Source organism: Protopterus annectens, chromosome 6.part1, assembly GCF_019279795.1.
Source record: "Protopterus annectens isolate FY-2018-M chromosome 6.part1, PAN1.0, whole genome shotgun sequence".
In the NCBI taxonomy this organism is placed as follows: domain Eukaryota; kingdom Metazoa; phylum Chordata; order Ceratodontiformes; family Protopteridae; genus Protopterus; species Protopterus annectens.
Genome location: NC_056738.1, coordinates 479,773,231 through 479,797,361, shown reverse-complemented (window position 1 = coordinate 479,797,361; position 24,131 = coordinate 479,773,231). Strand labels below are relative to the sequence as shown.

Below are 24,131 nucleotides of genomic sequence, written 5' to 3'. Positions count from 1 at the left end.
AACTCCAATGCCTTGGCTCAACTTATCCACACCCCCACCAGGGGCAGCAATATTCTAGACCTGGTCATTACCAACATGGGCGACTGGTGTTCCACACCAGAGGTCAATTCCTCGTTGGTCAGATCTGACCACAAGCTAATCAGCCTAGACATCCACATCCCACCACATCCCCCCATTAGGGAAACCACTGTAAAAAATTTCTCAAAAGCCAACTTCGCACTTAAGACAGAAGCGGCAAACTTCACAACACCCATGCAGATGGACAATAGAGGTACGACTGCTGAATCCTACACAAATGCACTTTATAAGCACTTACATGAGTGCATGGATCATGCTATCCCTAACAGAACCAAGATGCTATCCTCCAAAAAAAGGAAGCCAATCTGGTGGTCCCCTGCCATAAACAAACTCTACAACAGAAGAAAGAAACTGTTGCAAAAAAAGAGTAAAATCCCATGACCGGAAGAACTCCCTGGACAACCTCAGTAAGAAGCTGAGATCCCTCATAAAATCTTCCAAAGCTAGTTATGAAAACAAAATCTCCACTGATTATAAAGACAACCACAAAGCATTCTATAGCTATGTCAAGAATCTCAATGGCAACATTCAGATCTGCTCTGAGTTACAGCACAATGGCACTAAATATACAGAATCAACTGATATTGCCAACATCCTGGCAGATAAGTTCAGTGCTAACTTTACCCCCCCCTTAAAGGGCCCATCTCTATACCAGAAGAATGCAAAGTTCTGTAATCATGGCAGCACAGGTAAAAACCACACTCTCCAAAGCCAAGAACACAGCATTCATGGGACCTGACAACATCCCAGGCTGCATTCTATATGAACTACAGAATGAACTGGCACCCCCACCTAAGCACCATGTTCAGTCATAGCCTAACCTCAGGCTTTCTGCCCACTGAATGGTGCACAGTGACGGTTATACCACTCCACAAAGGGGGAGCCATCATGGACCCTGGGAACTACCGCCCCATTAGCCTAACAAGACTGGTCTGCAAGGCCATGGAACGTATCATCATGGAACTTATAAACAAAGACATTGGTAATCTCCAAACTCTGGACTCCACACAGTTCGGGTTTGTAAAAGGTAGATCATGTCTCCTAAACCTAATTGACTTCTTTGAAGCAGTCACCAAAGCCGTAGACAAGGGTAAGGTGGTTCACACAGCCTATCTAGATCTCGCCAAGGCTTTTGACACCATCCCCCACTCTGGAATTATAGATAAACTCACTAAACTAGGTATAAATGCCTATGTCACAAGATGGGTTGCCAACTGGCTCACTGACAGAACCCACACTGTGAAAGTAGCAGACTACAAATCTGACTTCAGACCAGTGATAAATGGAGTACCACAGGGTCAGTCCTGGGTCCTCTCCTGTTTGGTATCTACTTCTCTGAAGTACAGGCTAACACAGAAAGTCTTTGGCTAACTAAGTTCACAGATGACTGCAAACTAGGAGCCATAATCAAAACTCCTAACAATGTGGACATCCTACAAAAGGGCCTCACTGAGACAGATGACTGGTGTCAAAGCCATGGCCTCAAGCTCAATGCCAAAAAGTGCATTGTCATCCCTTTTGGGGATATCGCCTACTCAGAGGCGATCTCTGCCTAACATACAAAGCTATGTCAAACCCAGAGCTGTTGGACATGCTCCACTTAAAAAAATCCCAATCCCTCTGAGCTACACGCTCTAGGGACTTAAACCTTGTCACCACAATAAACATAACATGCTGGAGGGATAGATTCCTGTCCCAGAGACTTTCCATACTCTGGAACAAACTACCTATCTATATCAAACAAAGCTCCTCATTAGCAGTCTTCAAGAAAAATCTTGATGATTGGATGGGAAATAGGAAATTTACCCCGGGGATCACCTCTGTGGCTCTGCTCAACAGGGTCACAGGAAAATAATTTTCTTGGGTGGTGAAAGCCAGGGTACCTTTTAGGCTAGGCTTGTATAGGCCCTAGGGCTGATAGCCTAGTACCTACCTATGAACCTATGAACCTATATATGCTTGGCTAAGGCATTGAGTATATTCATATGCCTTTATCCCCTAAATATTGTAAAATGTGTTTTTTCAGCATCCTACCTGTTTTGCCTAAATAAAATGTGGTACAATGTTTACATCTTGCCAACTATATGAGACCTTTAGATTTACAATCTGCATAAAAACAAGGTCTAAACATGTAATTCAGGGTGGGATGCTTAAATTCATTCTCCGTAGAGATATAGCCACAGGCTTTACAAGCTCTGCAAGGAAAAGTGCCAGTACATTGAGATAAAATAGTAGGAATAGAAGTAGTTCTATAACAGAGCTGTTTCTTGAGTGACATATTATTCGTAAAGTTATAACTCGGTTTATCACCTACAATACCCTTGATCTTGTCATCAGACAAAAGTACTGGCCAATATTTCTTGATAGTCTCACATACTTGCATGTTGTTACCATAAGTCAAGGCTAAACTTACATTATTATTTGCCAAATCCCTGGTATTAGATTTCAGAAAATATGACCGATTGAAGAATGGTTTGCCATCACTCAACCACATAGTAGTAACAACATCATAGGTACTATCCAAAGTTTCTTTACTATAACCTCTACCAAGCAAATCAGCTTTTAGAGAACCCATAGCTTCCATGCATTTGCCATCATCAGTATGCAACCTAGACATCCTTAAATACTGGCCCTTGGCTATGTTATTAAATATGTGCTTTGGATGCATACTATTAAAGTGCAACAGTGCATACTTTCTACTGGGTTTCCTATATAAAGAACTAGATAAAGTTCCATTAACAAGCGTAATCTTAGTATCAAGGAACTCAATAGATGTTCGTGAGTGACATAAAACAAATCTAAAACAATTACTAGTAGATTCAAGGTAATGCATAAACTTAGTTAAATCTGTTTCTGTGCCTCGCCATAAGATAAAAATATCATCAACAAAACATTTATAATATAATAAGTGTAAAGAGAACTCATGATTCAATAGGACTGCATCATGCTCCCAGTCTGCCAACACAAGGTTGGTATAACTGTTAGCGCATGGAGTCCCCATCGCCATGCCCACCTTCTTTTTATAAATAACATCATTAAATAAACATTGTTATTCAAAACAATGTCCATTAAGTTACCAATACATTCAATCAATTCAAACGGATAATCAGCATTGGCCAGCAAAAATCTCTTAAGTGATGCAATTCCCTTATCATGTGGTATTACAGTAAATAGAATTTGAATATCCATGGTAACTAAAATAGTAATTTCAAATAAATATCCATGAGCCCTAACAAAATCCCTCAAGGTGCTCAAAAATGTTCAGTGTCTTGCAATACAGTCTCTGCTTTCTCAAGAGGTTTCTCAAGCTGCTTCTCTATAAAAATAGAGAGAAACTCTGTCACCCATCCCCTCCCCAATACTATCGGACGTAGGAGGTGGGTCAATTAAAGACTTATGCACCTTGGGCAGACCATGAATAACAGGTATATGGGGTTCCATAACTAACATAAAATCATATAAACCTCTATCAATTACTTCTTCCATCAATAACTCATATAATTGACTGCGTATATTCCTAATAATTAAATTCAAATCAAGCTGAGTAATACATTCATAAGTATTTACATCACTGAGCATATCAGTCATATTCAAATGATAGCGGGTAGTATCAAGAACCACTGCAGATCCACCTTTATCAGCTGGATGCATGGTCAGTCTCATCAGTTCGCAACTGCTGTAGTGCCAAAGATTCTTTATGTGTCAAGTTGTAAAATTTACTGCGCTTGAAATCAATACTGAATAGTTCTTTCTCTACAGTTCTAACAAAAGTTTCTAGCACAGGATTTAATTGTGGAACAAATGTACTCGCTCATTTCAGGGAAGTAGGTGGTGCTTGTTGCCCCCCCCCAAACACTAGTTTAAGAGCTACATTCTTCGCAAATAGCTTAAAATCAAGTATAACATCTTCAGCAGAAACTGACTGGGAAGGTACAAAATTAAGGCCTTTATCCAATACACTTACTTGTTCTTCTGTTAGAGTAAAGGAGGAGAGATTATAAACTAAAGTAGAGTTCTCTTGCGACTGCTCTCCTCTGCAGGGTACTCGTTCCCCATTGACGGTTTGCGTCTCTTCCATCCCGTGCTGAAACCCCACCCCCTGTTCAATAATTCTGTCAAAGAGTGAGAGGCATCAGAAGCTTCTGTTGACCTGATCATATCAACCAGTGTCCCATGAGACGTAACATTAGATATTGATGCATTCGCATTACTATTGGCAGCTGAACCTTGCTGCATGGATTGCGAACCAGATAGTTGTGGCTGTTCAGCTCCATCTAAAGGAATATGGCCAGCAGATGTATTAACTGTCCATTCTGACCAATAGGCCATACAAAAATGTGCCCTTTCTTAAAGTCAGCCATATCCCTAGCAAGTTTCTTTTTCTTCACCATTTGCTGCCTATCATCATAGGCTAGTACATTGAACAAGACACTATCAATTTCAGCTAAGTAAACCGGCTCCTTATACTTGGCATACAGTTCATCTTGCATCTTATCCAGTTTAACTGTCAAATCTCTTTCCTGAGGGGCAAAAAATTCATTGAGCAGTCTCATGTAGTTTAAGCTTAACTCGATGTTAAGTAGCTGCCAATGCTTCAACAAAATAGGGTAGGTGTTCCCATATGTAGGCATATGGAGTACACGCAAACCCCTAGGTACAACTTTATGATGTAGACAAGCCTCCATATGGAGGCGCTGACATTACATACATTTCAGTTTATACAGTTCATTCTCAAAATTTTTTAACAGTTTTTTAAATGTACCCCAGTCATTATTTCATCCGCAAAAGGTTCTTCAGAAAAGGCAACCCCTAAAAGAGGATTCACGATAGCCCAGTACAATATCAAGTTGGTCAGCCATTTGCTGTTGAATATACACATAAGTAACTGAAAAAAAATGTAGTATTCATCAATGAATAATGAGTGATTTTAATTGGTTCATTAATTAGTGTTTTACCATATAAATTTGAGTTGTATGAGATGTTTTTTAATGGATCTGAAGAAGCACACTATGTGTAAAAGCGCTTATCCTTTGTTACATGCTGTTTAATAAAAGGTGGATTTCAGATTTGGTGGATGCCTGGTATATTTTGCTGCATGTTACCTGGTTTTACTGGGCGACTTTGGCTTGTTGACTATATTTTTCTCTTTAATTACTTATTTGTGTATATTCAACAGCACATGGCTGGCCAACTTGATATTGAACTGGGCTATCATCCTGCTCATGGGATTTCTAATCAACATCGTTTTAAGCAACTGCTAAATTTAGAAGTTTAATAAAATAGAATGTTTAATAAAAGGTGGATTTCAGCTTTGGTGGATGCCTGGTATATTCTTTTGCGTTATATGAGACCTGTATGCCATCCATTGTGTCAAAAAGAGACAGACTGACACTCTGTATTACGATGTTTATAGCTCAGAAATGCATCCCATGTACATGGAAGTCAGTGGAACCTCCCATTTTTGTGTAATGGTTTATTTGATTAAATAAGGGAATAGATGTTAGCTAAAGAAAAAGGTGTCTTATTAAAGCTGGGGCTCTAGTGGTTGTCTCATCATCAAACGGTTCTCAATGTATGAAAAACTACACACACACACACACACACACACACACACACACACACACACACACACACACACACACACACACACACACACACACACACACACACACACACACACACACACACACCATATTCTGCATACCTTGTGTATTGTTTAAGGCTCCCTATTGATATGTTGACACTCAAAATGCCAAGTGCCGAAAAGCTAAAAAAATAAAATAAAATAAAACCCCAGAAAAGTGCAAATCTTGAAAATTGCTCTTCTCCTTAAAACTCCTTTATGTACCCCCCATATCCTCTACACCCCCTGAACGTATATATACCAACTCTGAGATAGCCATACCTTGGATAAAAGGGACTATTATGAGAAATGTCATCTTAGACTTAATATATATGCAAGTTCAATCTTTTGCCACTCAGTCTATGTGTTTCAGGACTCGCTCTAGTGGGTCCCAACATTTCAATTGGTCACCGTTGTTTAAACTTAATTAAAGTTTGGGAAATATCTGACTAACTGCTTACTCTATATATTACAGTTGTATTTTTCTTTCACTTTTTTCTTTTAAATGTTGTCATATAAAGGCGTGAGTGACTGTTTGGGCTTACTTAATACCCTCACAGGTATCTGGGTAGTTAACTGGGAAATGGGCATCAATTGTTATTATTGAAAAATTCCCTTTCCATGGCTTCTGACTGTGAGACTAGAGTAAGAATATTAATGCCCATATAGAAAATATTTTGTATTATTTAATTTTTATGTAGGTTGTGATATATGACAAATGTTATTTAACTCTGACATTGTAAGTTATGCAATTTGAATTGTCTATAAACTATATAAATAACTGAGCTAGGAACAGTGTATGCATTTCAAAATACTTTAGATTGTATAACAATGCTGCTGTTATCATTTAGCCAGAATACAATTTTTAGTAAAACTTATATTGAAAAACTGTGAGATAACACATATATAACATTTAAGAACATTTACTGTATGTTAAATAGATCCAAGCACCCCATTGGCACTGAAGTAGGTGTCACAATATCAAATAACTCTGTGCTTATAATAAAACTGTTTCCAACAATTCCAAGATATATTATTGTGAGTTTAAACACATATTCATACTGCTCAACTGTCCAGATATTTGCAGAATGTCCAGATTTTTGTCTCATTTTTTTCCTCCTTGGAGGATGGGATAGGATTCAAAAGTCATGACCTGGACAGGCATTTAGCTCACCAAGCCACCAATGGAAGCTAGCCTTCATGGTGGGCATGTAGTTGCATGTATCTTCTTGGGGAAGGCATTATGAGCACTGTGGTAATGTGGTTCACTCATCTGCCCCCACCCAGAGGAAAGGAGGAGGTCATAGCCATTACAAATGTCAGCAAGGATACAACAATTCTCATGGCTACTTGAATGTTGGCTCTCTGGAATGCTGTTACCTCCATGGTTATGGAGAACTCCCCACCTTCAAAGAATGAATGGGCACAATTCTGATTTGGGGTGGCCTGATGGTCAGCAGGGACAAGGGCAAAAAATGTTTATAATACTTGTTTAGGGTATATTGCTTTGCAGTGCTACTATTTCAGGCTCCTTTTTTCATGTCCCAGTTTGTGTCAAGCCCTAGAAAATCACTGGGATTCTTATGATATTTATTTATTTATACTTGTTTACCAAGGTAGTGCACTGATCAATAATGACCAATGTCAGGCTCAGCCTGGGTGAAACACAAAACATTTCACAAGCAAAATACAGAAACGTAAGCAATAAGAGTACTATATATGTTACATATGCTATATCTGGCATAAATGTAATAGGTTCATAGGTGTTTACTAGGCTAATGGCCACAAGGGCCTTTTTAAGCATTCCAAATCTCTGGTAAGTTCTGATACCCTTGATAAGTATAAGCAGGTGTTTGGGAGATGAACCATTTACAGGTTACCTGTATTCATTAGAGGCATAGGTGCCAAACCAGGGATGGATTTCTGGTTTTGCATCCAACTGTCCTAGTTGCACTTAAATTGCATTAGAGAGGAACTCTGTTTCAAATGGATGGGGAGCCTTTTCCTTAGACATGGTAGTCTCTGGGATACATACCTATCTCTCCAGCAGGACTCATTTATATCACAGGGAATGTTTGAGTCTTTAGAATGAGTAATTCTGGTGCTGTTTGTTTTGTGGATATGCAGGAGGTCCATCAGAGTGGGGTCTGACAACGCCCTGTGTGCCAGGCATAGATCTCCCCTCATAAGCCTGTAGGAGACAGAATACAGGGATAGGGTCTTGAGGTGGTCTGTATAGGACATTTTACTTACACCCTGTATTCTTTTAGTGAGGAACCTCTGTGGATGTTCCAGTTGTTGGATATGCCTGCTTAGGTACATACCAAAGGGGGCATTGTACTTAATGATAGGTCTGATGAATGCCAAATACAGTGGAACAATGACCTCCTTGGATCTAGATACCATGCCTTTGTTTATACGTTGCTCAACATAGAATTATTTCCTCACCACTGTAGACACGTGATGATCAAAGGCTAGATTACTATCTATGTGTGTCCCTAAGTCCCTGACTACTGGGTCAAGTCTAAGGGGTGTGTTGTCAATATGATAGTTACCAGGGTGAATGACTTCCCAGAGGATACTATTATGCATTTCTTGGCATTTAGTTTTAGTCCATGACTCTGACACCAGTTGCTTGTCTATGTCATCCCCTCCTGGAGAACATTTGTGTCAGTGTGAGATACAATGACAGCTCCTAATTTGGAATCATCTGCAAATTTAGTCAGCTAGAGACCACTGACATTGGCCTTGACTTCTGAGAAGTAATTGCCAAAAAGAAGCAGTCCAAGAACTGATCCCTGAGGGACACCACTTGTGACTGGCCTCTTTGTAGAGGTGGACTCCCCAATTCTATCTTTCTGGGTCCTGTCTGTGAGCCAGATGGCTATGTACTGGGTGACATACAGTTTTGTACCTAACCTCTTGAGTTTGTCAACAATGCCTGAGTATGGTATTTTGATAAATGCCTTGGCCAGGTCAAGGTAGGCAGTGTGAACAGTTTTGCCCTAATGAATTGCTTTGGTGACTTTCTCAAAGAAGTCCACCAGGTTGAGTAGGCATGATCTGCCCTTGACGAAACCAAACTGGGTTGGATCCAGTGTCTGGAAGTTTACTATATCTCTACTGATCATCTCTATTATAATTCTTCCCATGGCTTTACATATAAAATTAGTGAGACTTATGGATCTGTAGTTTCCAGGGTCTGTAGATGGCCCACCTTTGTGCAGAGGGATGACTGTTGCCTTTCTCCATTCATGAGGCATGAAACCTGTTTCAAGGCTACAGTTAAAATGTAATCCCAGAGGCCCTGATAGGTCATGTTTCATACTATTTAGAAGGCATTCTGGGATACTGTCTGGGCCCATTGATGCAGTGTTCTTGGTCTTAGAGAGTGGGTTAAGGACCTGTTCCCTAGTGATAGTAGGGGGAGTTATATTTGATGATATTTCCAGAGGGAAGGTTGAGGGGGATAGAGGGGTAAAGTTGGAGCTAAATTTATCAGCCAGGAGGTGTGCTATGTTTTCTGGCTCAGTATAGGTGGCTCCATTTACAATGAGCTGTGTACAGAATTGTGTATTGCCTTTGATGTTGCGGACATAGCTAAAAAATACTTTGTGGTTGTCCTTGGCCTGGGAGGTCAAACTTACCTCAAATATAGCTTTGGCAGACTTTATTTGTCCTCTGAGTTGTTTGTTTAGTTTGATGAGAGTGTTTTTATCCTTCTGGGTGCTGTACCTCCTAATTTTTGCCATGATTTTCTTCCTCCTGTTATACAGCCTATTGATTTTGTGATTCCACCAGGGTGGCTTGTTTTTTGAGTTACTTCTGTACTTCTTCCTGGTGGGTACAGTTGCCTCTATGCATCTATTAACATGCTTGTACAGGGTTTCTGTGAACAGTTCTGCATAGGCAGCAGTGTTCTCAGGGTTTATGGGGGCCTGAAATTTTGCCAGGTTCTCACTTAATAGCAGGAGGTTAGCCTTAGAATAGTTCCTAAATATTCCAGGTTTCTTGGTAAAACAGAATTAAGTTATATTGATAGATAAACAGAACTTTTAAGGAGTGCTGAACAATTGAAAGAAAAGGAGCAAAACAACTTTTGCAGAACCTTGGAGGTAACATGTTTTGCAGAGGGAAGCCCCCATGCACTCCATTTGGGGAGACACCCCTACGGCTCCTGAACTTAAATATACCTACTACTAGGTCACACAACAGGGGAGAAAAAAGAAAACTCCACTGCAGGTGAAAGTGGTTTTACTCCTTTTCATTCTGTTCCTCAGAGCTTGATAAAAGCACCGTCAACTGAATGACAGGCAACTGACAGTAATTATGTCATATACACGTGATCTGTGGCAATAACTGCAGTTGCTTAAACAATTAATGGCATTTTCATTTAAACACAGATAATAGCAATGCAGACTGAATGATTTTACTCCAGTGACAGAACCCAGTGATGTTGTACAATAATAATTTAGTTTTCAGTAATAACTTGACTTGAGCTTTGGTGTACAAAATGCTGCTGATGGTTAGTGCCATGACTTCATGCATATTCTAAAGTTCTTGAATAGCAGTCACGTCATGCTTGACATAGTGACAAAATAATGTGATGACAGATGGAAGTCATAAAGTATCTTGTTTGTTCCTGTAGCAGTACATTAATGAAAGTACCAAACCTGACTGGAAACACAAATACAAAGTTAATAACTGATAAGTTACTTTCACCAAATGCACTTTTTCTTTTTATTTAGGTTATTCTAAATAAAACAATATAGCCTTAATTTAATAAGAAAATATAATTAAAAAAATAATGCTACTTCCCATTTTTAGAATCTGTTCAGAGAAGAGAAGAGAAAAATCACGAGATGCAGCACGCTATCGGCGGAGCAGAGAAAGTGAGATGTTCCTACAGCTGGCCGAAGAACTTCCCCTTCCTCTCAGTCTAACCTCACACCTGGATAAGGCCTCCATTATGCGGCTTGTCATCAGCTTCCTCCGCCTCCAAAATCTTATTGCTACAGGTTAGTACACTGTGCTGTAGTAAGTAAAAAGCTTGGGAGAACTGGATTTCTGTGGTGCAGGTTCTAAGTCTTTTTCTTATTTTACAGGTTAAATGACTGCCTTGTCTGAAATGTTTATGTTGCTGCATTTCTCTGTATATTACCCATCTATTATTTTGTGAGCCTCTCACCCAAGTGAATGACAATGTTAAGATTCCATTCTTTCACAGATGCATTACTTTGCATTTGCCTGATATAAGAAGGTGAAAACTAACAAGTTAGTCTTCCCTTTTAGTATATTTAGCATTCATGCTGCTCCTCTACACCCCCCCCCATTTCTCTATGTGTCCTGTATCATCAAATCCACTGAGTAGCTGGTCCCCTCAAACTACAGGTGTTTCTGTCTTTACTGAATAACATTTACCATGCATGGCACATGTATGTTTCTACCATCTTATCACTGCTTGCTGCCCATCCATACTCGTATGTGATAACTCTGTCATCTTCTGCCCCTAAGCCAACAATACACATTATCTCCCCACAAATAAACTTTCCTTAACACTACCACTATTCAGGCAAAGTGTGCTTGATGGTAGTTTTAGATTTCTATCTCTCTTGCTCTCTCTCTCTCTCTCTCTTTTTTACATTGTTATTTCACCACAGTCTCCTTTTGCAGTCCCGAACACTACACTAAACATACACCACACACATACACACACCATCGCCCAAAACACAAACACACAAACCTACACTACATACAAGCAGAGCTGCACCCCCCACATCGCCCTACTTAAATATTCTAACTCCAAGGTTGCACTACACCGACAAACACCACCACACACCTACATTCCGCTCACACACAAACATTACAGTCACAACACACACTTACACACACACACTGAAGCCCCTAACCAACAAAATTAAACATAGATGCTTACCTTACCATCCACCTATCCATTCACATATCGCAACACCAGAAACACTATTTCAACATCTCCGAACTTTGGGATTTTGAAATTCGCACTTCTGGTCTTTCGGTATTTAGGGGTTTCAGATATATGGTCTTGAGAGTTTGAAATTCAATATTTCAAAATTTGAGATTATGTAGTGAACCTATATATATATATATATATATATATACATATATATATATCTATATATATCTATCACACCAAATCGCTGAAAGCTCAAATCACTGAAAACTCATTTCACTTAATGTAAGTACTATTGGGCAAATAAAATGTATATGCCCTTTTCCCCACTGTAGTGTTATACTGGAGTTAGTATATATAGTTAGGGGGGGTATAGCCCCCCACCTACTTTTGGTTTTATATTGTTAGCTTTCAGTGAAATTAGATTCATAAATATGAAAGCTCAGTAGGTGGGGGCTACACCCCCACACCCCCCAATGTGGGGGGCTGTGGCCCCCACACCCATCCTAACTATTATTGTTCCAGGATCGCATGGCAGTGTGGACCCAAGAAGACAGAACGCTGTAATTAAATCAAAAGGTGCTTCAACAAAGTATTAGTTTAAGGGAGTGCACACTTATGCAACCAGCTTATTGTACGTTTTTGTTATATTTTTATATTTTTCCCCCTAACAGGTTTGTTTGCTTTTCAATTGAATTGTACAGGTTATAAGTCACATTAAAGGTGGGAAAAGTTTTCAAATGATTTATTGTGGTCTCATTTTTTTAATACAAAAACCTGGCATTATAACAGTGGTGTGTAAACTTTTTATAGCCACAGTATATCCACATATGGGCCTACTTCACTTGACCTAAATTTCATTTGACTGACACCCATTTGAGCGACACCCAATTGACCTAAATTTCATTTAACCTAAAACTCATTTGGATTAAAGGTATATATACATATATATATATATACATGTTTCATTTTTATAGTTGATGTTTAATGAAATTAATTCTCAATTAATTCTTCTTTAGTCACTGTTGTTCTGGTTTTTGTTTTACTAAAACTCATTTGACTGACACCCATTTCACTGACATGTAAGACAGACTTGTTGTGAGTTTTCCTTCACCTGTGACTTGTTTGTGATAAAAAGAATTACTGTAACTTATAGTGCTGGCTGTTAGAATTCCGATAGTCATGTAGAAAGTAGTGTTGTAGTGTTTCTAAATGTGGGTTTTCCTAATTACATTTTTATGGGAAGTATCTAAAGTAATTTGGTGAATGTTTTGTGCATTCCCAGCAGTAGTGGCAGCATGTAGAGTACTGTAAGGCAAGTTAAAGGTATATGCCCTTTTCCCCACTGTAGTGTGATCCTGGAGTTAGTATATATAATTAGGGGGGGTGTGGGAGGCACAGCCCCCTACATATAGGGGTATGGGAGGGTCATAGCCCCCCCACCTGGTTTGGTTGTACATTGTCCCGTTTCTGTTAAGAGTATCAGTAAGTAGTTTTTAAGTTCTGGAAAGGGTTAGTCATTGGTGTGCTTGTCTATGGTTTAAGATATAGTATGTTGGAATTCAGCATTGTAAGCATTGTGTCAGTCAAATGAATTTTAGGTCAAATGAAATTTAGGTCAAGTAAAGTAGACCCATATATATATATATATATATATATATATATATATATATATATATATATATATATATATATAGATTCACTTTATAATCTCAAAATACTAAAATCTCGAATTTCAGTATCCCGAGACTATAAAGCCGAACTGTCACAATATCGAAACCCCAAAAGCACAAAATTCAAAATCACGACTTTTAACTACACCCTCCACCACGCAAACAAACATCCATACACCTTCCTCCCCACACTACAACAAGCTAACAAAACACACGCAAACTCAAAAACACAAATACACACACCTACCCCACATATAAGAAGGGGGGCAAGCCCCCCACACCCCCACTAATTACATATACTTATATATATATATCGGATTCGATAAATTGCAGTTTCACTCAACTGTACTTTCGGCACTTTCATCTTGAGATACTGAAATTCGACATTTCAGTATTTTGAGACAGTAAAGTGCTTATATATATATATATATATATATATATATATATATATATATATATATATATGGGTTCACTACAAAATAATATCGAGTTCAGAATCTCAAGATGTTGGAATCTCGAAATTGTTAATCCCCCCCAAAACATCACCCAACACACTAAAACATGTGTATGCAGGGGGACAAGCCCCCCTTCACCCCCCGCAACTTAAATACACCAACTCTGAGATAGCACTACAGCGAGGACAAGGGAAATCTCCTGGTCCACGCTGTATGCCAATCTCCGTTTAGGATTTTGAAGTTTTGAAGCTTTGAGCATATGATCTTCGATCATATGAAATTTGAAGTTTTGAGCTTCGAAATTCTGAACAGAGCCTATAGATAGCAGGGCGACTGACATGATCCCAGGGTAAATTTCCTATCTCCCATCCAATCATCATGGTTCCTTTTGAAGAGGGCCAAGGAGGCGCTCTGCTTGACATGTAGGGGCAGTCTTTTCCAGAGTATGGGGTGTTTCTGGGTCAGGAACCTATCCCTCCAGCATGTTTTGTTTATTGTGATGACAAGGTTTAGATCCCTGGAGTGCGTGGCTCTGAGGGATTGGGATTTCTTTAAGTGGAGCATGTCCAACAGCTCAGAGTTTGACATGGCCTTGTATGTTAAGCAGAGATCACCTCTGAGTAGATGATATGCCACAGAGTATAGCTGGAGTTTTTTTAGATGGTCAGCATATGGCATCTGCTTTAGGCCTGTGATTCTTTTAGTGAGATATTTCTGTGGCCTTTCCAGCTGTTGCAGATGCCTTGTGAGGTACATACCAAGCAAGGCGTTATACTCTATAATGGGTCTAATGAGGGATGAGTACAGTGGGACAATGACCTCCTTTTTTCTGGATTAAAAGCCCTTAGTGATGAGGTGTGCCACATAGAAGGATTTCCTGACTGTTGTGGCAATATGGTTATCGAAGGTGAGACCACTGTCCAGTTGTGTCCCTAAGTCTCTCATCACACGTTCAATGTTTAGTGTACTGCCACCTATGTGGTAATTCATGGGTACATGTTTTTTTCCAAAGGGGATAACTATACATTTCTTGGCAATAAGCTTGAGCCCATAGCTCTAGCACCAGGCATCTGTTTCTGTAAGGCCCATTTTTAGAATATCCACACCATTTGAGAATTCAATAATGGCTCCCAGTTTGCAGTCATCTGTGAACTTTGTTAGCCAGAGTCCCTTAGTGTTGGCCTGCACTTCAGAGAAGTAGATGCCAAACAAGAGTGGTCCCAGGACTGAACCCTGAAGTACTCCACTTGCCACTTGTCTGGACTTGGATTTGGAGTCGGCTACTTTTACAGTCTGGGGTCTGTCAGTAAGCCAGTTGGCAACCAATCGAGTGATATAGGGATTTATGCCCAGCTTAGTAAGTTTATCTATGATTCCAGAGTGGGGGGTGGTGTCAAAGGCCTTGGTGAGGTCCAGATAGGCTGTGTGGACTGCCTTACCCACGTTCACAGCTCTGGAGACTGATTCAAAGAAGTCAACCAGGTTCAGGAGATAAGATCGGCCCTTCACGAACCCAAACTGGGTGGGGTCCAGTGTTTGAAGGTTGCCAATGTCTTTGTTTATAAGTTCCATAATAATGCATTCCATGCCCTTACATATCAGGCTCGTCAGACTGATGGGATGATAGTTCCCAGGATCCAAGGTGGATCCCTCCTTGTGGAGTGGGATAACTGCAGCTGTGTGCCACTCAGCGGGCACGAAGCCTGAGGTGAGGCTATGATTAAACATGACACTTAGGTGAGGTGCCAGTTCATTTTGTAGTTCATGTAGTACACAGCCCGGAATGTCATCTGGTCCCATGGATGCTGTAGTCTTAGCTTTGGAGAGTGCGGTTTCTACCTGTGTGGCCATGATTACCAGAATTTGGTAATCTTTTGGTATTGAGATGGTCCCTTTTGGGGGTGAGAGAAGGGTGAAGTTGGCACTAAATAGATCTGCCAGGATATTGGCAATATCCTTGGGATCAGTATATTTAATGCCATTCTGTTGTAGCTCAGAGCAGATCTGAGCATTGCCATTTAGATTCTTGACATAACTATAGAATGCCTTGTGGTTGTCTTTGGAATATTTGGCAATTTTATTTTCGTAACTAGCTTTTGTGGATTTTATGAGGGATTTTTAGCTTCTTACTGAGGCTGGTGAGGGAGTTTTTTGCATCCTGCAACTTTTCTCTTTTCTGCAACAGTTTCTTCCTTCTGTTGTATAGTTTGTTTATAGCAGGGGACCACCAGATTGGCTTCCTTTTTTTGGAGGAGAGCATCTTGGCTTTATTTGGGATGGCACGATTCATGCATGAGTGGATGTGCTCATACAGTGCCTTAGTGTAAGATTCAGCAGTCAAACTTTCAGATCCCGTCTGCATGGGTGTCATGAAGTTTGTCACTTCTGACTTCAGTAGCATGAAGTTGGCTTTGGAGAAGTTTTTTACGGAGCTTTCCTTACTGGGGGTGGGGGGTGGGGGTGGGATGTGGATGTCAAGGGTGATTTGCTTATAGTCAGACCTGACCAATGAGAGGGTGACCACTGGTGTGCAGCATCTATCTCCCATGTTGGTAATGACCAGGGCTAGGATATTGGAGCATCTGGTGGGACAATGGATTAGTTGATCCAGGGCGTTGGAATTTATGAATTCCAAGAACCGTTGGGAAAAGGTGTTGGTACCCGAGTAGTTTTCCCAGTTAATGGCAGGGTAGTTGAAATCACCCAGTATTAGGGTGTTAGGTTTTATCTTAATATTTTCCAGTATGTTTAGAAAGGTGTAGTGAGAATCTTGGGGCATGGTGAGGGATCTGTAGCAAGCTACAATTTGGATTGCAGTCTTACCTAGTGTTAGTTGCACATGGAGAATTTCAGATGCATACTGTTGGGCAACTAGCCTGGAGGTGTGAATATCCTTGGTGAATATGGACACTTCTCCACTTTTAGTGTTTCGGTCTTGGTTGTGTTGTTCGAAACGTGTGGTAAGAGTTGTAGCCTGGTATTGCAGGGGTGCTCTCTGGATCCTTGCACCAGGTCTCAGTTACTGCACACATATCAATGTTCTCCATTTTTAGGGGTGCCTCAAGAGAGTGCATTTTGAGGTTTAGACTTCTAGCATTGAGTAGCATAATCTTCAGATTTTGCATGCTTGTATCTGTTACTGTGGTGGTTTTGTCCTTTGAACTTTGCCTAAAAAAAGGCACTATAGGGGTGGCAAGAGCTTTAGCCAGTAACCTGAATCCCAGGGGTGACAGGTGCAGACCATCTCTGGCAAAGCATTGTGGTTTGTTGATCATGTCTTCCCAGGCAGACAGATACTGGATCCTCTTTGTATGACACCAAAAGCTTAGCCAATTGTTGAAGTCAATCATTTTGTCCTTATTGGTATAATTCTGGGTGAAGACAAGATGCTACTCAGGGCTAGGGTCATACCTGCCTGGGCCACATGATCCGAGAGCTCTTCCATGTCTCTTTTCATGTAGTCCTGGGAGGTACATCTCAAGTCATTCACTCCAACATGGACAATGACAGAGTCGTATTTGTACTTGTTGTGGAGTGACACGAGTGCATGCATCATGTGGTGGATCCTGGCACCCGACAGGCAGCTGACTGTAATTTTCTCCTTGTTCAGCCTGGTGAGTGGGACATCAGTGTGCCTGACTATAGAGTCACCTATGAATAAAGTGTTGGGTACATTGTCTTGCCTTAGGGGCTGTTGTTGGGTGGCACACTGGTGTTGTGAGCTACGTGTCACTTTGGTTGTGACTGGTGTTTGTTTGCGTTTCAGCTTCGGAGGTCCTTCTTGCTTGGGTACATTAATGTTAAGGGCCTCCGCATATGTGGTTTTAGTGTTGCTATGTGTGGGTGTTGATGGTGTGGGTTTTGAAGGGCTATGAGTTGCTTGAGGTGTAGTGCAGGTGTTAACATTCGCCTCTTGACTGTTTAGCACAATCCTGGCCGGAGAGTGCTTTACTTCCAGTTTGGCTATGTAAGTGCATCTCTCACAGGTTGTAGTGTTGGGTGGTAGGAGGAGAGGGTTGTCTGTGTACATGAAGCAGTTGCTGCATTGCCCCAGTATTCCCAGATTCACCAGGTGGACAGGAGAAATCACTGGAAGCTGACCCTTAGACATGGCTGTTTAGGTGCTTTTTTTGTAAAGTACAAGAGCTGTTTTCCCTTACCTTTGCAAGGTACTTTACAGTTATAGGCTGGTTAGTGCCTACGATTAATTTCTCCTTATTGACAAGGAGAGTTGAGTGCTTGTATCAGTTTCAGGCTTCCTAGTGCTTTCCAGCAGGTTCTAGAGCAAGTGCTAGTCACAGGGGTTCAGATTTTAGTGCTACTACTGAAAAACCAGATAGTTCTAAGGGAAAATTTGAAGCGCACACTTTCTGGCACCTGGAATACTTTAACTGTAGCCCCGCGGTTCTGCACGATGTGAAAAATGTGCAAACACATGCATTTTTAAGCCAGAAAGTTGAAAGGGATAGAAATCAGCCCAAAAAAGGCTAATAAAATTACAATTTCAGAGCTGGAAACCACTCCTCTGGCATTAGATAGGCAGTACAATGCTCACCACTCCCACTGGCAAGCAGTAGAACTTCCCTCTACCACAACAAGGTCTGGATAGCTCTGAACACAGAAAATAAAGTCCTGAGACAAGCAAAGCCTGGGATATGGACTGGTTAGGAAAGGTGGGAAACGAGCAAACAAGATAGTATTTTTTTTTTGTTAAAACAGGCTAAACAATGCAATAATACAGTAAATAAACACAGAAAAGTCTACCACACATGTGTAGTCCTAAACAGTAAATGCAATTAAAACTCTACAAAATTAGCAATTTAAAACTTTTTAAATGAAGCAAGGCAAGTGCACAACTGAAAAACAATTTATGAGGCAGTAATACAGTAGAATAAGTAGCTAGTTTACGTATACAGAGAAGCCTATATATACAGAAAAGCAGCTAAAACACAATTCAGATGCAGTGCAACCTAGAGCACTTGAGTTGTAGCAATATTAAGGCAAATACAGTTATAATAAATGCACTAAAATATACTCTATATTTCCAAAATGTTTAAGAAGCACAGTCAGAACACAAGGAGATTCAGGCAATTTTTTTTTTTTTTTTTTTTTTTAAGAAAGGGAGAAAGGAGTAACAGAACGAAGGCCTTCTCAGATGTTCTCTCTGTATTAGGTAGAATGAGCTAATGACACTAGACTGGGAGGAGTATCCCAGATCAAATTTATCTTAGAAACTATCCATATCTTCTGTTAAATATAACCCGAGACACTCTGTACAGTCATATTGTTTTATTATGTTTATCAAAACTACATTGCACAAAGCAGCATTTATTTGTTTACTTAATTTTGCTAACCAGGTAGGACACACTAAAAAGCTCCTGTCTTTAGGAACATCAAAACATTTCAGTGCTACAATATAATGGATTCAGTTTACCAGCACCACCTCCAAAAATATTCATGCTATGCTTCAAAATTAAATTGTGAATTTGCTACATATTTATATCCTGAAATGTGGATTATGCCTATAAATTATTTTCTGCAAAATGACAAAATCGATTTGATAATGGCACCTAACTGACATTTGGTTCAGTAATTACAAAGCTTATCAAAACACAACCAAATTATATGTAATAAAAGGGGTCTACTTTACAAGAATGAAATCTCATGCACCCAAAACTCATAACACCAAGACAAAAAGGTTGACAGCACCAGCACACCGATGTCCCGGAACACCGACTTACCACTCTAGGCAAGTAACCACTTGGCCATCCTAAACAAAAATGTAAACCGAAGAAAACCAAACCCATCCATGTGGGGGCTGCACACCCCCCCCCCCAACTAAACATACCAACTCCAAAATCGCACTACTGTGGGGGTAAGAAGCAAAGTTTAAAAGGATGGCCAAGCGGTTACTTACCTGGAGTGGAAAGATGGTGTTCCAGAATGTCGGTGTGCGGTCATCGGCCTTTTTGTCTTGGTGTTTTAGCAGTCAAGTAAGTGAACGTTCAGATTTCTGATAGGGACCTGTTTTAAGTGCAAAAAACAAAAAAAAATAAGAAGCCATAAAACAATCTGGAACACATATTTAAATGCAATTGAATTTCAAAACACACACATTAATTAATAGTAGTGCTCTGTTAGTGGTTATGTGTATATACATTTATTTACATATTTATTTACATTTGTATAGCTTTAAATGGTTAACTGGATCAATTGTATGCCTTTTATGACTGGTGTTTTGAAATTCAATTGCGTTTAAATACATCAGACTTCTTTCTTTTTGTTACTCTTAAGATGTCCTTAGTTTTTAAAGACGAAAGAGTCAAGTTATTAAAAGCTACATGTTCCAGTTCATTTTATGGCTTCCTAGTTTTTTTTTTTTTTTTTTAGCATTTGTTATGACTTTTTTTGTTTTCTTGTTTTAATTGCAATTCACTTTGCTGGCAAACTGCTTTCCATCAAATTAACTATTTTCCAGTGTATTACTGTTACTGACAAATTGAATGACTTGCATGTATTATAATTTATAACCAGCTATGAACAGGATTTTTTAATTATAGCATATAAAAGGATTATGACTGCCATACTTGTGGACAGAATCTAATTTCTCAAGTGTCAATTGCCAAAGGCTCAGGCTGACAAGGATTAGAGCATCTCCATAAGATGTCGTTGGCAAGATGTGCCAGCAATGATCCCCTTTTGGTCACACCTGAGCCACAGTAAGTAAATCTACTCTGTCACAGTAGAGAGAAATAGTAACATCAAAAACATTTTGCATAAAAAGCAATGGCAGCTTGTAAGTGGAAAACAGTGCAGTTAGTTGATTTGCAATGTTCATCAGTGATGGACATTGACCAGCTCAGTCTATCCAGAATGAACATAAATAATTTCTCTGTACTGATTACAGCCATGGAACACTGAAATAAACCCCTACCAAATATACAAATATTACAGACTGGCATTAAACAGCAGTAGATGTTTAAACGGAGTCTTTATTAGAACATCGGATGCTCAAAATCACGAACGCTCTAATGAGTGAAAATGCCAGACCTGGAAGTGCTTTTTTGGGATCGCAGTACAGTGAAGATCGGAATATTTGCCCTTTCCTCACTGTAGTGCAATCTCGGAGTTGGAATATATATATTTGTTGGTGGGGTGGGGTGTGGGGGGTGCAAAATACAGAGTTTGAGGTCCGGCATTTTCACTCATTAGAGTGTTTGCGATTTTGAACATTCGATGTTCTAATATAGACCCATTTCAATGTATAGAAAGGACAAAACATATTAAATAATTGTATGGACATATCTGCAGACAACATGTTCTTATAGGTTCATATGTTCATAGGTAGGTACTAGGCTATCTGCCCGAAGGCATTTATAAGCCTAGCCAGAATGTGTTGGCTTGCGCTGCCCCCTTAGATTAGTTCCCTGTGCCTCTGTCCAACAGAGCCATTGAAGTGATCCCTGAGGTAAACTTTCTGTTTCCCATCCACTTGTCAAGATTTCTTTTGAAGAGGGTTAGCGAGGAGCTCTGCCTAATGTTGATTGGAATCTCGTTCCAGAGCATGGGAAGTCTCTGGGACAGGAATCTATCCCTCCAGCACATCCTATTTATTGTTGTGGTGAGGTTTAGATCCCTGGAGTGTGTGGTTTGAGGGGATATGGTTTTCTTTAGGTGGAGTATGTCCATCAATTCTGGGTTGGACATGGCCTTGTATGTCAGGCAGATATCACCTCTGAGTAGGTAGTATGCAACCGAGTACAGCTGGAGTTTCTTCAGTCAAGCTGCATAGGGCATCTGCTTGAGGCCAGTGATCCTCTTGGTGAGGTACTTCTGTGGTCATTCCAGTTGTTGCAGGTGTCTTGTAAGGTACATCCCAAATGGGGCATTGTACTCTATGATGGGTCTGATGAGTGATGCATAGAGGGGCCTAATGACCTCTTTCGATCTGGATGCAAACCCTTTTGTGATTAGGTGGGCCACATAGAAGGATTTTCTAATCACTTTGGCAATGTGATTATCAAAGGAGAGGTTACTATCTACTTGGGTGTCCATATCCCATATTACGTCTTTCGTATTTAGGGGGCTACCACCTATGTGGTAATTTGTGGGTAGTTTGTTTTTACCAAAGGGAATGACTATGCACTTTTTGGCATTTAGCTTGAGGCCATGATTTTGACACCAGGTATCTGTCTCAGTGAGACCCTTTTGGAGGATGTCGGTGTCAGCCGGAGAGTCAATTATAGCCCCTAGTTTGCAGTCATCTGCGAACTTGGTCAGCCATAGTCCTCCTGTGCTTGCCTGTACCTCTAAGAAGTATATGCTGAACAGGAGGGGTCCTAGGACTGAGCCCTGGGGAACGCCACTTGTAACTGGTTTAGATTCAGACCTAGCTTCCGCAACTATTACCATGTGGGTTCTGTCCATGAGCCAGATGGCAACCCATCTCATGATGTAGGGGTTTATGTTAAGGCTGGTGAGCTTGTCTATAATACCTGAGTGGGGAATGGTGTTGAAGGCCTTTGCAAGGTCTAGGTAGGCTGTGTGTACCACCTTTCCTTCGTCTATAGCCTTGGTAACTGTCTCAAAGAAGTCCACCAGGTTTAGGAGGCATGATCTGCCCTTAACAAAGCCGGACTGGGTAGGGTCTAGTGTTTGGACGTTCCCAATGTCTCTGTTAATGAGATCCATGATGATGCACTCCATAGCTTTGCAGACCAAGCTAGTCAGGCTTATAGGGCGATAGTTCCCATGGTCCATTGTGGCTCCACCTTTGTGGGGCGGAATAACTGTTGCTGTGCACCACTCTGTGGGCACGTAGCCTGTGGAGAGGCTGGGTTTAAACAGTGTGTTTAGGTGAGGGGTAAGTTCATCTTTGAGCTCGTGTAGGATGCAGCCTGGGACACCGTCCAGTCCTATTGATGCTGTGTTTTTGGCTTTGGAGAGGGATGTTTTAACCTGAGTGTCCATGATTTCAGGGGCACTACATTCTTCTGGTATAGTTATGGGCCCTTTTGGGGATGAGAGGGGGGTGAAGTTTGCACTGAACCTGTCTGCCAGGATGTTGGCTATATCGGTCGGTTCAGTGTATTTTGTGCCATTCTGCACTAACTCCGTGCAGATTTGAGAATTGCCACTTAGATTCTTGACATAGCTAAAAAATGCCTTGTGGTTATCTTTGGAGTCCATGGCAATTCTTCTTTCGAAGCTAGTCTTGGATGATTTTATGAGGGATCGTAGTTTCATGCTGATACTAATCAGGGATGTCTTCCCTTCTTGGGCTTTTACTCTTTTCTGTACTAGTTTCCTCCTTCTATTGTATAACTTGTTTATGGCAGGGGTCCACCAGACTGGTTTCCTTTTCTTGGAGGAGTGAGTCTTGGTTTTGTTTAGGATAGCACAATCCATGCATTTTTGTAGGTGCCCATAGAGTGCATTAGTAATGGATTTTGCAGCTTGGACAGTGTTATCCTTTAGCATGGGGGCTTTGAAACTTCCCACCTCGGTCTTAAGTAATGTGAAGTTTGCTTTTGAAAAGTTTTTCATGGTGGTTTCTTTGACCGGGGTTGGTGGCGGAATGTGGATATCCAGAGTGATTAGTTTATGGTCAGATCTAACCAGCGAGGGGTTGACCTCCAGTGTGGAACACCGGTCGCCCATGTTGGTGATGACCAGGTCCAATATGTTGTCACCTCTGCTGGGGGTGTTGACCGATTGATCCAGGGTATTTGAGTTTATAAATTCTAGGAAATGTTGGGCAAGGGAGTTTGTACTTGAGTAGTTCTCCCAGTTAATGTTTGGGTAATTGAAATCACCCAATATCAGGGTGTTTGGTAGGACCTTTATGTTTCCCAGTGTTTCCAGGAATGCGGAGTGGGGGTCCTGGGACATGGTGGGTGATCTGTAGCAAGCTATAATTTGAATAGCAGTCTTGCCCGTTGTTAGTTGCACATGGATGATCTCTGAAGCATCGTGCTGTGCCACTAACCTGGAGGTGTGGGTATCCTTGATGAATATGGATACTCCTCCGCCTTTTGTATTTCGGTCCGGGTTTTGTGGCCGAAATGTAAGGTATGAGTTGTAGCCTGGTAGTGCTGGGGTGCTCTCTAAAGCCTTAAACCAGGTTTCTGTTACTGCACATATATCAATTTTCTCCATACTGAGGAGTGCCTCGAGTGCATGCATTTTGAGGTTTAGACTTCTGGCATTAAGTAGCACTACCCTCAGTTTTTTGTTACTTGTGCTATTTATGGTGGTGGGTTTGTCTTTTTAGCCTTGCCAAAAAAAGGCACTATGGGGGTGGCAAGAGCCTTGACCAGTATTCAAAAGTCTAAGGGTGACAGGTGCAAGCTGTCTCTGGTGAAGCAGCATGG

The 24,131-nt window shown here is 40.6% G+C and overlaps 1 protein-coding gene across 1 annotated transcript in view; it reads left to right on the top strand.

Moving 5' to 3' along the window:
• LOC122805642 (hypoxia-inducible factor 1-alpha-like) overlaps positions 1 to 24,131 on the top strand; it is a 515,864-nt gene that overhangs the window by 257,017 nt on the left and 234,716 nt on the right. The window contains exon 2 of the mRNA XM_044075934.1: positions 10,529 to 10,719. Coding sequence (XP_043931869.1) covers positions 10,529 to 10,719 — 191 coding nt within the window. The remainder of the gene's footprint in view (positions 1 to 10,528; positions 10,720 to 24,131) is intronic.